The sequence below is a fragment of the Doryrhamphus excisus genome, linkage group LG17 (genome assembly GCF_037039965.1).
Source record: "Doryrhamphus excisus strain RoL-2023G ecotype Guam linkage group LG17, RoL_Dexc_Guam_v1.1, whole genome shotgun sequence".
In the NCBI taxonomy this organism is placed as follows: domain Eukaryota; kingdom Metazoa; phylum Chordata; class Actinopteri; order Syngnathiformes; family Syngnathidae; genus Doryrhamphus; species Doryrhamphus excisus.
The window spans coordinates 5708230-5726386 of NC_136373.1; the positions used below are offsets into that span (position 1 = coordinate 5708230).

The 18157-nt window shown below is 40.4% G+C and overlaps 1 protein-coding gene across 2 annotated transcripts in view; it reads left to right on the top strand.

Annotated features, from left to right (window-relative positions):
- The first annotated feature begins 11129 nt into the window (after positions 1–11129).
- The window catches only part of LOC131136561 (vitamin D3 receptor A), a 37927-nt gene continuing 30899 nt past the window's right edge, over positions 11130–18157 (top strand). The window contains exons 1-2 of one of the 2 annotated variants that reach the window (XM_058083557.2): positions 11130–11275; positions 12031–12198. Coding sequence is in view for 1 of the 2 variants with exons in the window: in XM_058083552.2 (XP_057939535.2) it covers positions 15393–15486 (94 nt within the window). In the remaining variant the exon portion in view is untranslated. Of the gene's footprint in view, positions 11276–12030; positions 12199–15352; positions 15487–18157 lie in introns of those variants that run through there. The other variant, XM_058083552.2, reaches the window with a different exon arrangement.

Consider the following 18157-nt stretch of genomic DNA (forward strand, 5'->3'; position numbering starts at 1 on the left):
CGTCGCTTGTTTTTAACTTAATAATTTATATTGCCTCGCACGCACATGGGATTAAAACCCTTTAAAAAAGATTAACAGTAAATAAAAAGTGTTAAAAAAGAGTTGAGGGCGAGGTACTGTACGTGTGATAGCTTACTGCTACCGCTTGAAGGCAGCAGATAATCAACCATTAGTCCATTACCGTAATGTCCAATATAAACAGACACGAATGTTTATACTGTCATACAGGTGTTTATGTAACATGTTATTATATTATTGTGGTTGTAGACTGGCTACTTAAACAGCTCAGTATGCTAATGTGCTATATTATTGTAGTACACTGACTGTATCAACTAATGTATGCATCAGCAGTTGCATTAAATCTCTTGTCTCTGTCTTCATCCATGCATGCATCCATAGCTTAAGAGCAAGGTGGCGTGAGGACATGTTAACCTGATGTCCCCCAGCTTAGTCTGTACCGGCAGCAGCTTAATGGCAACACACACACAGTCCTGTCTTTGCAATCCCTCACACAGTGAGTAAAAGACCCCTCCTACTTGACCTCCCCCCTAACTGCAGCTCCTTTTGACCCATTAATGAACATGGAGACTGGTCAATCAGTGATCGGACTTTGGGTGGACAGGAATGTGATTGGAATCAATACTAGAAATTGGTAAGGACACTGAGGGGAATTGATTTGGCTATGTTCAAATAGTCCCCGGGTTTTCTCCAGGGACTCCGGTTTTCCTCCCACATTCCAAAAACATGGTAGATTAATCTGCGACTCCAAATTGTCCATAGGTATGAATGTGAGTGTGAATGGTTGTTTGTCTATATGTGCCCTGTGATTGGCTGGCCACCAGTCCAAGATGTACTCCGGTTTTCCTCCCACATTGCAAAAGCATGGTAGCTTAATCAGCGACTCCAAATTGTCCATAGGTATGAATGTGAGTGTGAATGGTTGTTTGTCTATATGTGCCCTGTGATTGGCTGGCCACCAGTCCAGGGTGTACCCCGCCTCTCGCTTGAAGACAGCGGTAGATAAGCGGTAGAAAATGAATGAATGTATGAATATTCAAATAGGGTGAATTGATTCCGCCGCCATCATAAAACCTTTGTTAATCTGCACCGGCGATGTTAGAATAACATTGCAAGTGCAAAAAAAAAGTTAACCACAGTATAATAAACACATTTTTTTTTATTTCCTGGAAATTTGTGCTGAATTCCAAACTGTAGAAGCCGCCTCGCACACTTATCAAACACATTTCAAAGTATAAAAAGTATCGGTAGTCATCACTAATGAATGATAATGTAAGATGAACAGATGGAATTTGAGTCATAGCTGCCCTGGAATAGCCTGACAGAAACTTGGCTGCCACCACCAAACATTCATACAGCAGTGTGGGCAGCACCGGAGGCAAGGTGGGTGAAGTGTCTTGCCCAAGGACACAAGAACAGTAACTATACAATAAAAATTGTGGGCTTTGTGGTGCATGTATGATGTACGTTGCAATGAAGGAGAGACAGGAGAGGAAGTCTCACTATTGCGACCACTACATTGCATAATTATCACTTTCCATTTCACAGAAGATCCTTCATTTTTCCAATGATGGCATCTTCATCCTGGTTGCATCATTTGAGCGGCTAGGACTGAGTAAGTTGTTGTCATTTTCTTTTTGTACAATGCTAATAAATGAGATGAGATGTTTGATGGAAGCTGAATAAAAACAACCCTGTGATTCTCAGGCAGTCTGATACAAAAGTGATAATGCATCTGTGTTGAATTATCAAGGACATTCATTTGTCATCATGAGGTCATAGTCAATGTTATTAGACATAACCATCAAAACAGGAGTGTTTATTTTTGCGGGCTGGCAAAAAAATGTTACTTTTTGTTTCTTTTTCAGCAGTTTTTTGCTAGGTTTTGTTTTGCTGGAAGTCAGTACCGGTATATATATCTGTATCAGTCAGTGTGTATCCATATTTGTTATGAATAACACTGATATGTGGGCGGCACGGTGGTCGAGTGGTTAGCGCAGACCTCACAGCTAGGAGACCAGTGTTGAATTCCACTCTCTGTGTGTAGTTTGCATGTTCTCCCTGTGCATGGGTTTTCTCCGGGTACTCCGGTTTCCTCCCACATTCCAAAAACATGCTAGGTTAATTGGCGACTCCAAATTGTCCATAGGTATGAATGTGAGTGTGAATGGTTGTTTGTCTATATGTGCCGTGTGATTGGCCACCAGTCCAACGTGTACCTCTCGCCCCAAGACAGCTGGGATAGGCTCCAGCATACCCGCGACTTATTATTTCTCTTTGTATTCGCTAATGAGTCAACATTAGCATTGCATGGTGTTTTCATGGCAGATGTTTGTGACGAGGGCTGCACTGTGGTCGAGTCGTTAGTGCGCAGGCCTCACAGCTAGGAGACCCGAGTTCAATCCCACGCTCAGCCATCTTTGTGTGGAGTTTGCATGTTCTCCCCGTGCGTGTGTGGGTATTTTCCGGGTACTCCGGTTTCCTCCCACATTCCAAAAACATGCTAGGTTAATTAACGACTCCAAATTGTCCATAGGTATGAATGTGAGTGTGAATGGTTGTTTGTCTATATGTGCCCTGTGATTGGCTGGCGACCCGTCCAGGGTGTACCCCGCCTCTTGCCCGAAAACAGATGGGATAGGCTCCAGCATTCACACACTGGTGGCGGTAAGGTATATCTGTAATCCCAGCTGCCCTGTGGTAGACTGACATAAACCGTGTTGGCCAATTTGCACCAATGGCCGTTCCGACCACAACCAGGCATATATTTTTCCAGAGTGTTTTAGTTGACGTTTTAAAGTAAGCCCTAAATGAGTATCATGTGATTGTGAAGCGATGAGCAAGCGCGTAATGGAATGATTCCATAAATAAGAAACCACCGAAGTGCACACCACTGGAGGAAAATTAAATGTGCGGTTTTGGCCAGGATCAATTACTAGTACTAATAATAATAATTTAGTGAGTTGCTACAGAGTTCACTTTGGGTAAATTCCTGTGTGTGCTGCTTCTTCTCGGTGACAACATTGTCTCTGCACACTCTGCCCGTTATTTGGACGTAAATTCAGACATACTAAATCATAGCCAAATTTTCTCATCACACATGTTATTATTCTGCATTACATGTTTACACAGAGAATCTTATATGTCCTCCTAATTGCTTTTTTACCCACAGATGGCCTTAAACATTTATTCACAGATTGTCTATGCTTGTTTCTTCATGCACACAAACAACTCCCTTTCGCCCCCTCCCATGAATGATTTAACCTTGGAATGTCAGGGAGCTTATTGCTTCACCTGAGGAGGCACAACACCACCATTGCTTCTAGCACGGGTAACTCTTTAAAAAATTTAAGATCAGAGTCGGCTTTTCTTGCATAACAGCTTACACAGATGGTGTAAGAGCTCTTTGCTGGTGGGATGTAACAATGAGACGGCAAACAAGAAGCTCAAGTGGAATCTCGGAAGTTAAATTCACTTTTTACTATTAACCAGGGGGTGTCACGATACACCCGACTAACGAGACGGGATGATATACGACACTGGGTCCACAAGAACGGGACGAGTTGAGATTTTATTCTGTAATGTTATGATTGTTCATTCCGCTTATCCCCACAAGTGTTGTGGGGGGGGCTGGAGCCTATCCCAGCTGTTTTTGGACAAAAGGCGGGGTACACCCTGGACCGGTCGCCAGCCAATCACAGGGCACATATAGACAAACAACCATTCACACTCACATTCATACCTATGGACAATTTGGAGTCGCTAATTAACCTAGCATGGTTTTTTTTTTGGAATGTGGGAGGAAACCGGAGTACCCGGAGAAAACCCACACATGCAAACTCCACACAGAGATGATGGGATTGAACTCGGGTCTCCTAGCTGTGAGGCCTGCGCGCTAACCACTCGACCACCGTGCAGCCCCCGTCACAAACATCTGCCATGAAAACACCATGCAATGCTAATGTTGACTCATTGGCGAATACAAAGAGAAATAATCAGTCGCGGGTATGCTGGAGCCTATACCAGCTGTCTTCGGGCGAGACGTACACGTTGGACTGGTGGCCAGCCAATCACAGGGCACATATAGACAAACAACCATTCACACTCACATTCATACCTATGGACAATTTGGAGTCGCGAATTAACCTAGCATTTTTTGGAATGTGGGAGGAAACCGGAGTATGCGGGGAAAACCCATGCATGCACGGGGAGAACATGCAAACTCCACACAGAGATGGGTGGAATTGAACTCGGGTCTCCTAGCTGTGAGGCCTGCGCACTAACCACTCATATTAATGTATAATACTAATCCCATAGTTCCATGAATCTGTGTAAAGTTGTGGAATTGCCATTTGTGGCATGCATTTTCTCACAGGCAATCAGCACTGTTTGTAAAACATATGCAGCATTTCTGGAAATGCTGTTTTTTCACCTGTATTAAAGAGCAGCATTTCTTTTGCAATGGAAGAAACAACACTTTCTGTGAACACACAATGCTGAATTACTCCATGCTTTTGATTGTCCACAGGTGAGTGTGAGTGGTTGTTTGTCTATATGTGCCCTGTGATTGGCTAGCGAACGGCCCGGAGTGTGCCCTGCCTGTCACTTGAAGTCGGCTGGAATAGGCTCCAGCATACCCGTGACCCTCGTCATGGATGGCTGGAGAGATTTTACTCGGGTCTGTATGTATGTATATATGTATTTATACATATATATTGTTTTTCCTTTACAGTTTATTGCCCCCTGGATATATCCACTGCTTTGTTTGACCTGTCTACTTTTGTGTTTGGATCTGGTTTGCATAAAAAAAAAAATACAGTGGTGACCCAGACCATAGTGCCTTGGAGCCAGAGTTATACATAGAAAATTACACACTGGCCTTCCAATCTCCTTTGGCTGGAAAAGCTGCAACAACACACACACACACACACACACGCACACACAGTGCACAGACATGCATACATGTGTGCCTGTATTTCTATCATTGACATGATTAGACATGAATCATCCTCAATTATGCAAAATTACATTTTAATGATGTTACAACCGTAATATGTGTCCCTATGAGCACCAAACCTGAGAAAAACGGATTCACTTCCTTTATGGTCATTTCACTGACTTTCATAAGAAAGCAGGCTTTGCTACACATTTTAAAATAAAGCATGGTGGACTGCAAACCTTACATCTGTAAACTATATACATAGCTGGGATAGGCTCCAGCACACCACCGCGACCCGAATGAGGATAAGCAGCATAGAAAAATGGATGGATGTCTAAAGAGGTCTAGTATGTAGAAGATTGTAAACAGGTTTTCAATGAAAATATTTCATTCATAAATTAAAACTAAGGAAAATACATTCACCACATTCAGGTCTCGAACCAATTAACTGCAATAAACGAGGGATTATTGAATTGCTCAATAGCGGGCGGTTGAGTGGTTCACAGCTAGGAGACCCGAGTTCAATTCTCCGGGTACTCCACATTCTAAAAACATGCTAGGTTAATTACCGACTCCAAATTGTCCATAGGTATGAATGTGAGTGTGAATGGTTGTTTGTCTATATGTGCCCTGTGATTGGCTGGAGACCAGTCCAGGGTGTACCCCAAATTTCTGTGTTGGACTGACCAACACAACTCATTCATTCATTCATTTTCTACTGCTTTTCCTCACGAGGGTCGCGGGGGTGCTGGCGCCTATCCCAGCTGTCTTTGAGCGAGAGGGGGGGTACACCCCGGACTGGTCGCCAGCCAATCACAGGGCACATATAGACAAACAACCATTCACACTCACATTCATACCTATGGACAATTTGGAGTCGGTAATTAACCTAGCATGTTTTTGGAATGTGGGAGGAAACCGGAGTACCCGGAGAAAACCCATGGATGCACGGGAAGAACATGCAAACTCTGTACAGAGATGGCCGAGCAGGGAATCGAACCCGTGTCTCCTAGCTTGTGTGGTAATTTCATTCATTCATTCATTTTCTACCGCTTATTGTCACAAGAGTCGCGGGGTATGCTGGAGCTTATCCTAGCTGTCTCCGGACGAGAGGTGGGGTACACCCTGGACTGGTGGCCAGCCAACCACAGGGCATATATAGACAAACAACCATTCACACTCACATTCATACCTATTGACAATTTGGAGTCGCCAATTAACCTAGCATGTTTTTGGAATGTGATGAATGTAATGAGAACATGCAAACTCCACACAGAGATGGCTGAGGGTGGAATTGAACCCTGATCTCTTAGCTGTGAGGTCTGCGTGCTAACCATTTGTCCGCTAATGCAGCCCCCAACACAACTCATTAGAATTAAAGTGAGACACACAAAATGGTATGTTCCCATTCGGAGTTCCCTAAATTCCAGTATCAAGGCAAGATTGATACGTCCATTCCACTATTGTGGGACACCCCCCCCCCACTACTTAAAATGGCTGAAAAATCCTAAAATATGGGTGGGGGATCCTTTGATTCATACAAGACTAGAACCGGGTGGCACGGCGGTTGAGTGGTTAGCACGCAGACCTCACAGCTAGGAGACCAGGGTTCAATTCCACCCTTCACCCTCGGCCATCTCTGTGTGGAGTTTGCATGTTCTCCCCGTGCATGCGTGGGTTTTCTCCGGGTACTCCGGTTTCCTCCCCCATTCCAAAAACATGCTAGGTTAATTAGCGACTCCAAATTGTCCATAGGTATGAATGTGAGTGTGAATGGTTGTTTGTCTATACTATGTGCCCTGTGATTGGCTGGCGACCAGTCCAGGGTGTACCCCGCCTCTTGCCCAAAGACAGCTGGGATAGGCTCCAGCACCCCCGTGACGCTCGTGAGGAAAAGCAGCAGAAAATGAATGAATGAATGAATGAATGAAGACTAGAACCAGCACTGTAAATACCTACTATATATATATATAACCAAATCCATTTTGGGTAGGCCTATATTTGTTTATGCAAACCACATTTCAAAAACACCTTAGTAGGAAAAACAGGTTTAGCAACCTGCATCCAGTGTGCTCTTGGTTACAAAATGTGGTTTGTGCGGTATTTTGTAGAACAACAAGAAAAAGTCAATGGGAGGAAAGTCATTTCAAATGTATAATTTCATCCTTCAGTGAGATTGAATCAAAAGAAGACCAAAAAAACAACAAATTAAAAACAAATAGCGGACACTGTGGAAGACAAACGCGCAACAAACCTCCTTTTTTTGTACAAACAGTATAACTCACTCCTCATGCTGAAGAGTGTCGCCTCCTGACTTGAACATCTCATCACTCCTGTCAGGGTCAAAAGTAACATGAGGAAGAAAGGGGGTGGTGATTTTTGTGGGACGAGGCAAAGGGGTGGCGGTGGTTGGCCTGGAGTGTAAACAAGCAGCGATAGAGAAAAAGGAAAGCACCATTGTCAATTTCACTCTGGTCATGTGACGTCTAGCCAAGGAAACATCCATTAGAAAGAATGGAGTAGGAAAAGAGTACAAAAGGAGCGGAAGAGGGGGTCCTGTTGTGCAACAACTTGACATTGATCAGTTGTCCAATTGCATTGTCTCTCATATCTTCCTCTCTATCAATACTCAGCAGTAATGTATCCTTCACAGGTTTCAGTCCTTTGTATTGAGTTGTGGACTTCTATAGAGCAGTTACACACAATAACCGGCACAGAAAGCTTTTGAGTTCTTCCATAATCTGCACCTATTCAGCTGTATTTTTCTTTGTCCAGGCATGCCCACTCCACTGTCCAATGGTGACTCCGCACTGCATTGTCTCTCATATCTTCCTCTCTATCAATACTCAACAGTAATGTGTCCTTCACAGGTTTCAGTCCTTTGTATTGAGTTGTGGACTCCTGTAGAGCAGCTACACACAATAACCAGCACAGAAAGCTTTCGAGTTCTTCCATAATCTGCACCTATTCAGCTATATTTTTTTTGTCTGTTTTTAATGTATTCCATCCATGGTACCGCCTCCAGGCATGCCCGCTCCACCGTCCAATGATGACTCTGCACTGCATTGTCTTTCATATCTTCCTCTCAATCAATACTCAGGAGTAATGTATCCTTCAGAGGTTTCAGTCCTTTGTATTGAGTTGGGGAATCCTATAGAGCAGCTACACACAATAACCAGTACAGAAAGCTTTCAAGTTCTTCAATAATCTGCACCTATTCAGCTGTATTTTCTATGTCTGTTTTTAATGTATTCCACCCACGGCACCGCCTCCAGGCACGCCCACTCCACCGTCCAATGATGATTCCGCACTGCATTTTCTCTCATATCTTAATCTCCACTGTCTCCACATTCCACTGTTCTCAAATATCTTAATTTTTATTTTTCTGCACAAAATAAGATGAAAAATAGATAAACAAATCAAGAATAAAGAAAATCAATCAATCAGTAATAAATAAATTATTTTAATATTAATATATATAATATAATATAAATTAAATTAATATTTTTTTCAGATTAAAATGAACAAAGCATTATTAGAGCCCTGTAGACATGACAAAACATGACTATAGTCACATTTATACTCTTTTTATTTACAACATATTGCGCAACTGCAGGGTCTTGAGACACATGCTAACTCGCAAACTAGAGAGCTAGCGACCTAAACGGTAGCCTTCAAGTTATTTCCTGTAAACTTAAATAGCCAAAAACTTACCACTTCCACACAGATAGGGAGGATAGCTATTAACAGTTATTTAACTTTTAACATGAACATTAATGAAACGTAATAATTTTTTCTGGGTACATGATACCATACAGCATCCATATCAAATTTGCGCGGGCAAGCACTAACATTAAACTTTCATATCAAGGCCCTGTGGGCCACATTTGGCCCGCAGGCCGCATGTTTGAGACCCCTGCTCTACACACTCACATTACCCTCACTTCTGTGTTGGTGCTGTTTACACTGAACAGTAAAAGGTGGGAAAAAAAGAATCCAGGCAGTGTGGAAGATGCTAAACTAAGCCAAACATGTGTTCTTCTGTGCAATACTATGCGACTTACTGACCTCATGCTCTATTTTTTTCCACAGCTTGGACAAAACCGGAGTTGAATTCAAGACACAAGCGAGGAGAATCAAAGTAGGTGTGCGATATCCTTGTGTGTGTGGGCCTTAGCTGTGGAGAAAGTTTTTAGCCCCCGTCGCTCCCCCTCTCTCGCATTTTGATTGTAGCTGAGGAATCAGTGTAAGGACTGCATTCATCCAAGTAATGGTCCAGTCATGTGTGAGAGCGGGCGGACCATCGACGGGCCTGCATGCTTTGGACTGTTTGCTTTTCCAGCTGTTTCCACGACTCAAGGAGAGAGTGTTGTGTGTTGTATGTGTGTGTGTGTTTGTTTATAGGGTTGTTAGTTCGGTAGTGTGGGGGTATTGAAGTGAGATGGGAGGGCTTCCAAATTCACAAAGAAACTTGTTTGCGCTTACTTTGAAGCGGCGGGTTTCCTATTCTATTGGAGTTTATTTACACTTGCAGGATGAGAAGGATGTCGTCCTCTATTTGTGTATGCTTGTGTGCGCATGCCCCCCACCCCCCGGTCCCCCTCCCGCATAAACACGCCCATATGCCTGGGCTGCCCCCCCCCCATATATATAGACTGATCCGCCTCTCAGACACAAAGCCACAAGGGATGGCCTAGATTCCAGCACATGAACACACAAGTAGGCTGCACAGACAAATCACGCAAGCTAACACTTGAGGGGATCACCATATAGTGATAGTGCACATAAGAGGTTGCCTAACACTTAAAATTCCGACTATAATGATAATATTAATAATACATTTTATTTGTATAGCGTTTTTCAAAATACTCAAAGACACTTTACAGAAAAATGTAGTTGAATAAAAACAAGTAAACAGAGTAAAAGATACATTAAAATCCAACATTCATTTGTTTATACACAGTTAAAAGATGAGTAAAAGCGGGGCGGGGCACATTATATATTATATAAATTTTACCAATTTAAATATAAATTTTATATAAATAACAAATAACAAATATATTTTTGTGTTTAAAAATGCAAGTTGCGTACAGTCCCAATAATAACCTTGGCACATTTGTTCCATAGAACAACGGCATGAACAGAGTGAGTCCGTTTGTCAGTCCTACAGCTGCTTTGTCTTGGTGGGTGGAGGCGGGGCCGCTAGCATACACACAGAGTGCAAAGAAGTTATATATTTTTATTTTTTATATATTATATTATATATTTTATATATAATTATTTATTTTTAATGTACTTTAAATAATTATTTATATAATTATTTATTTAGATATTATATATATTTTTATTACATATTTTTTTTCATTGTAGTTAATGTTAAATACTCGTCTTGACTTCATAAACTTCATTATGTGTATCGTCTTGTGATACCCCCGAGGTCAGATGATCGATGAAAGGATTTAAAAAAAATATGTGGCATCATCTGGGAAAGTTATATATAAGTTTAATTTTTGCATAACTGTGGTGTATTCAAGGGCGGACAAACAAAGACTGAGATGTGTTTACTGCTGATTATTTTTAGAAGAAATACTATTAAAAATGTAAAAAAAAATCTCCAAATGTATGGGAATCCACTGTACTGTAAATGGGATGACAACGCCTTGCCTATGCTATAGCTCAGACAATGGAAAATTGGTCCCCCGCATTTTGTGGCAGAGCCGCCGTTCATACAGAGTTGTCACCAACAGAGAGAGGGGATGCTGGAAGTTTCATATATTATGTATAGGTAAAGCCTAAATAATGTATTTTCTGCTATGCAGAGTTTCAAAACATTCAATGTTAACATTCAACATTAAGATTCAAAATGTATACTCAAATGCACACATATTTTATATGCAATTTAAATGAATAAAAATACTAGCAATATATTGTGTGCATTACTCGGATTTAATCATGTGTATTATTATTATTATTATTACTGTTATTATTATTATTGTTATTATTAATAGTATGTCTTTTTGTGTCTCACACTGTCTCCCCGGATCCTGGTGGTCTGTGACGTCACGACACACCCCTATATGGTAGGGTGGACAGCTGGCGACACACCTAGATTGAACAGTCCCTCGACCAATGGGAAAAGCGATAGCGCCAGAGTGGCGAGTCTTGATTGGACGCCAAGGGATTATAGATATGTATAGATATGTCTTGTGGCTAAACGGAAGGGGGCGGGGCATTTTTTCTAAGTCAGAGAGGCGCTTGTCCATTTACATTGATACGTGCAAGAAGACTGGATTAATGTTATTTTTCTTATGGACAAATGTAAGTTATTTGCACTCGTTTATGTGTCGTTTGCAGCTGTGGGTGTTTTTTTTGTCCTCGGTTGTCGGTTGACGTATTTCTCCATCTTTTTTCGATTCTGTTGAGAATGACTTAAGTAGCTTTAGCAAAAGAAAGTATGCTAGCTAGGTGTTATTATTCTTGCTATATGTTTGACGGAAAAGAAACTATGCAACACGGTAAGTTCACGCACACATGTCCGTGAAAAAGGTGTCCGTTTGACTGCCCACTCGAGATGGTTACGTGTGTGACACTGTGGATTGCTAGCTCCCTTGTAATGGCTAGTTAGTTCGACACACACACACACACTTACATATATACACACACCACGCACGCGCGCCAAACTCTGTTTAGAAAAACGCAACTTTTTTGCAAACCACCGCTTATTTTGTCCCGTAATGGGACATCTATCACTACTTCTTCTGACCGACGAAGATGCACTTTTGATGCAGTTTTTGGACCGCCACGTTGCGTGATTGTTATTATGTCAAAGGTGAAGTGTTGCGTCATGTGCAACTTGTTTGCCTAGTATGCCCCCCACCCCGAAAAAGACTATCCTTTCCATTGTGGGTGCTATAGTTTTTTTGTTTTTTTTTGTTACGTTGACTAAATGACGCGTTCGCGTACATGCCAGAACCTACTACCAACCTTCCTTGTTTCTCCTCCCATTTGAATGACCGTTACTCTGCCTAATTCACTCCCCCTTCTTTTTGTCCTCCCTTCTCTCTTGTTGACAGTTTATACCGGGAGAAAGTTTTTAACCGGGGAGGATTTCTTAAGCCTGCCTCGGAGAATTTGCCCATTTTGGCTGCAACGTTTTTTTTTTTTGCCTTCCCCCCCACCACCACCCGTCCTCCTTCCTTCTGCGACTACCGCACAAAGTGAACGTTGATATGCCACATCAGGTAAGCTGGAATTGCACTAATGCGCATGCATAGTAGCATGCTGCTACTATGGAGCACATGGTGTGTATGTACTGTACATCATCATGCAGAAACCTCCCCTCTCTCTCTCTCTCTTTCTCTCTCTCCGTCTTTGTTTCTTTCCCACCCTGTAAAGCGCCCTTAAGGCAACACCGCAAGGGAGACAGCCCTTGTGATATTTCGCATTGCAGATTGCACACTTTCCAGCTCTCACTGGGGCCTGTAATGTTTTTTTTTCACGCTCAGTGTTATTGTTTTTGTATGTATGTGAGACAGCTGCCGCTTCCCTCCACATTCCACGTGTGTGTGTGTGTGTGTGTGTGTGTGTGTCTAGTAGAAAATGAAGAACCACAACAAGCATTGGATTAGCGTGCATTTGTGATTTTTAGACGTGTGAAGAAAAGAAGAGTTGCTGTCATTGCATAGGAAAGACAAAGGAACATAGTGTGTTTCTATGGACATGAGTGCAGCAGGATTGAGACAATGCTCTCTATACATGGTTCGGATATATGATATGAAGCCTAATTTCTTTATATGTCTCTTTCTTGTAGAATATAATAATAGAATATATATTTTTTTAGCTTTTACTGGCCATGTAATGGGAGGCAAAAGTTCCCCGGCAAGAAAATTGACAATAACAGCACAGCAGAATACAGAAGCATGAGTTAGTATTTATATTTACAGTAATAATCATCAATATTAGTGAGCAGGATTACTGTTAGTAACCTAGCAAGGCGTTTTTCTAGGGACACATTCATAAAAAAAACTGCCATATTGGATTGGATATATTGCAGTTTGGTGTTGGTCCAAATGACAGTTGTTTGGCTTTGGTTCTGGTCTGTGTCATTTTAACTTAGACGTGTTTTTTGTGCGCCCAGAAATGCATTCATTCATTAAGGTAATGGGAGAAGAAATTGTCTGGTACAGGGTGAAACAGTTTGTTGTTGTTGTTTCATTTATGGACAATGTGCACTTTACATTATTCATATAGATCTGATGTTTATTCGCATTGTGCTTTTTAGTAAAATTGCAACATTTGTAAATATTTTTCCGGGTATCTGCGGGGTCATAAACACATACAGTATTTATTTTCCCTTTTCTGGCCATTATAACAAGAGAAAACAAGTTAGTATGAGCTAGCTAACAATGCACGTAATTGGGACTTACATATTTCGACTATGAAGCCCTCTAAAAAAACCCTATAACAATGATAACATGTACTACTTGGAGTATCTTGTCATATTTTGATGATTTAAAGCCATATTGGATTGGATATATTGCAGTTTGGTGTTGGTCCAAATGACAGTTGTTTGGCTTTGGTTCTGGTCTGTGTCATTTTAACTTAGACGTGTTTTTTGTGCGCTCAGAAATGCATTCATTCATTAAGGTAATGGGAGAAGAAATTGTCTGGTACAGGGTGAAACAGTTGTTGTTGTTGTTGTTTCATTTATGGACAGTGTGCACTTTACATTATTCATATAGACTTGATGTTTGTTCGTATTGTGCTTTTTAGTAAAATTTTAACATTTGTCATACAAGTGTAAATATTTTGGGGGTCATGAACGCATACAGTATTTATTTTCCCTTTTCTGGGCATTATAACAAGAGAAAACAAGTTGGTATGAGCTAGCTAACAATGCATGTAATTGGGACCTACTTATTTCAACTATGAAGCCCTCTAAATACTATGAGTATCTTGTCATATTTTGATTATTTAAAGCATTACCAGAGCTTATTTCCCAACATTAGCTAACATTATTTCCGTCAACAACAGCAACATTAAAACAACAATGAAACTTGTATTGTCCGCTCTCATTGGGATGGCTGTGTCTTCCAGCACAACATGTATGCTCCAGTCATCAGGTAAAAAAATGCTGACATGCAAACGAGCATCTTCTTGAGTGTTTGTAGCGAAATTGGTGTTCCGTTTCCGTCTTTCACAAGGACTGGACAGGAATTGGACGGTGGTTTTCCAGTTTTCTCTCGAAAAAACAGTTTTTTAGAGCTTCTACTCGCAACATGAATGTTCTCAGTTCATGCTGTTACAATGCAATGGTGCTGTTGCCGTGCCTTATGTTTATATTATTATTATAATATTCTAATCTCCACTGAAGTACATTAAGTTTTGTCACCTCAATGTAGTGTCCTATAATGGTTCCTCGTATGGGGGTGATAGAAGAGCATGTGTGTATGTTTTTTTTGTGTTCTCTAATGAGGTGCTTTGCAGTGTATTTTGTTGCTCTGTTAGGTTTTTGGACTTAGCGTAGTTACAGACAAGTTGTAAAATGATAACAGATGCATGTGGGGCCTCACAGTGCAGCACGCTGTTTTTGATATGTAAGCGAATTCCCGACAATGTGTAGCGCACGTGTGCACCAGTACTGTACCTACAGGACATAACAAAGACAACGCTCGTCGCTCACTGTGTTTCTTGTTTACACAATATCGTGTCATGACAATACAGATGTGATATGACTGCGCTTGTTGATTAGCTTCGTCTCTGACTTAATGCAGATGCAGTGATAGATTTGTGTGTGTGTGTGTGCGCGTAAGAGAGAGAGACTGATTGATGACACCGCTGTTTGTCAAGCCGACGTGACAGGATTCAAAGGTTGTTTCAGAAGTCTATTGACGTGAATCGGTGATTTATTCAGATTTAGCTTAGCGAGAGGGTGAGCTTGTTGAGGCTGTGCCCTAAATAGGCACCGTTATCCAGGCAAAAGATTGATTAACATTGGTTTAGTTTGGGCTGTCATGTTATCCCTATCCTTTACAAGCTAATGTTCAAGCATTGACTCGTGTTTTGCTGCTTCCATGGAGTCTTACGGTTAGTGACAATTTTTTAATGCTGTTTTAAATGTAAATATATGTCCCTAGAGCAGGAGTGCTCACACTTTGTCAGCTACTTCTAAAATGAACAAGGCCTGAACATCTACCTCCTACGATAAACACAGAGAATATATTTCTATGCTGTATGTACAGTATATATTTAGTATAATTATTTAACATTGTATGCATTATTTGTGTAAAAGTTATAGGTACACATTTAGTTAGACCTACAAGTATTTTCTTTGGTGTAATAAGAAACATACATTTTTAGTCATAAGTAAGTTAAGTAAGATACTGTTCAATTTATATACCGAATTTTTGGACTATAAGTCGCACAAGGCCAAAAAATGCAGTTGTTAAGATGTTGTTGTGGGTCTTTTGTGACCTCTTGGATGAGTCTTCTCTGCGCTCTTGGTCGTTTTGGATGGCCGGCCACCCCTGGTAAGGTTCCCCACTGTTCCATGTTTTCACCATTTGTGGTTTACTAGAGCCCTAAGCTTTAGAAATGTCTTTCTAACCTTTTCCAGACTGATGGATTATGTTGCGGGCCTCTATATTCATGAATTAAGGCTAGATTTTATTTAACATTAGCATTATTTGTGTAAAAGTTATAGATACACATTTAGTTAGACCTACAAGTATTTTTTTTTGGTGTAATAAGAAACATACATTTTTAGTCATAAGTAAGTTAAGTAACAACAAAAAAATGTACTGTATGTACATTCTTACAACAGTGATAATGATAGTGTTCAATTTATATTCCGAATTTTTGGACTATCAGTCGCACAAGGCCAAAAAAGCATACATAAGTCGCACTGGAGTATAAGTCGCATTTTTTACGGGAAATTTATTTTACAAACTACTTGACCAAAACCGACATTATGTCATCTTGGAAAGGTAAGTTCTAACAAAAGAATATAGAACAGGCTGAATAGATGTAAGATATGCTAACACAATGGTTATTCAGCTACACAAAAAATAAACATGAACAGAAAAGGTGTCCAATGTTTATGTAACATAAACAGTTTTTTCCATTTATAAGTCGCTCTGGAGTATAAGTCGCAGGAACAGCCAACCTATGAAAAAAAATGTGACTTATAGTCCCGTAAATACAGTATTTTGCTTTGTGACGGCCATGTTTTTAAACTAAAGTTGCTAATTTTTTGCCGACGTGATCTTGAGTAGTCAAGTTGTGTGAGAAATTTCAAGTCAATTTGACTTAAGGGGTTTAAAAAGAGCACCACCATGTGGTGTATTGGTCAAGAAAAATAGTAACACAAGTAATAACACAAACAACACGATAGAAGTGGATGTTTTGACAAATGTTCACATTTTGTTTACAGTGGTTCTACATTTATCTACATTTATCAAAACTGCAAAAAAAAAACATACATAAGTCGCACTGGAGTATATGTCGCATTTTTTGTGGGTAATTTATTTTTACAAACTCCTTGACCAAAACCGACATTACGTCCTCTTAGAAGGCACATTCTAACAATAATAAAAGAATAGAGAACAGGCTGAATAGGTGTAAGATATGCTAACACAATGGTTATTTAGCTACACAAAAAATAAACATGAACAGAAAAGGTGTCCAGTGTTTATGTAACATAAACAGTTTTTTCATTTATAAGTCGCTCTGGAGTATAAGTCACAGGAACAGCCAACCTATGAAAAAAAAGTGTGACTTATAGCTTGGAAAATACGGTAAATGTGTGTCTAGTAGTCTGACGAGGAAGCAAATCCATGTTGACAGGAAAATGACTTCATACTGATGGGTAGGCCTAATGGACATATCAATTTATCGAACGATTAAAAAAATACCGTGACAGGCTTACTTGTCATATTGGTGGGCGAATGCTTGACATGGAATCGACTCCTGGTGGCGAGTAGTAAACGACCATAATCCCTCTTTTCAGGTTATGCTACAACATGTCAATAATTTTGACTCGGCTACTGCAAAGTCTTCAATTTGTTTTTCTTCAACCATTCAGAGGTGGACTTACTTGTGTGTTTTGGATCATTGTCCTGCTGCAGAAACCAAGTTTGTTTCAGCCTGATGTCACAAACAGATGGCCGGACATTCTCCGTCAGGATTATTTTGGTAGACAGCAGAATTCATTTATCAGTTTTCCAGCTCTTGAAGCAGCAAAACAGCCCCAGACCATTATACTACCACCATCATATTTTACGGTTGCCATGATGTTATTTTTTTTCTAAAATGCAGCAATGTAATGGGACACACACCTTCCAAAAGGTTCAACTTTTGTTTTGTCAGACCACAGAATATTTTCCCAAAAGTATTGGGGATCGTCAAGATGTTTTATGGCAAAATTGACAATAGCTTTAATGTATTTTTTATTATCTTGTTTTTTTTTTTTTTGCCAGTGTCTTTCTGACGGTGGAATTATGAACACTGACCTTAACCGAGGCAGTTGTTAAGATGTTGTTGTGGGTCTTTTGTGACCTCTTGAATGAGTCTTCTCTGTGCTCTTGGTCGTTTTGGATGAAAACGATTCCCCACTGTTCCACGTTTTCACCATTTGTGGTTTACTAGAGCCCAAAGCTTTAGAAATGTCTTTCTAACCTTTTTCCAGACTGATAGATTATGTTGCTGGCCTCTAAATTCACAAATTCATTGTTGTGTGACCCCTGAGATTTGAGAAAGTGTTACCACATTCATTGACATCCAATCGCCTTCATGTTGCTGTGAAAACACCAAACAATGAAATAGAGACGCTCAAAGGAGTAAAATGAAATAAAATAAAATAAAATAAAAGAAAAGCCCTTTTTTTTTGTTGCTATTACCTGTGGTTTCTGGAGCAGAACAAAAACCACACAGCGGAAACATTACAGCGGCTATCGACTTTCTCGAAGGTAAAAGAGGAAGTGGTCAGATTGTAAAACGAGAGACCACTGGAACAACTGCGGTTGCAAATGAAGCTCAACTATTGCATACAGATACGGCTATTTGTAGAACCAGCGCTAAACATCACAAAAAACAACACAAGATTGAATTTTAGCTGTAGACAATTACCGATCGTTGTGCTACACAACTGATTGTATAACCTCATTTTAACTTAAATTTCCGCTTCATTGTATGAAGATGACA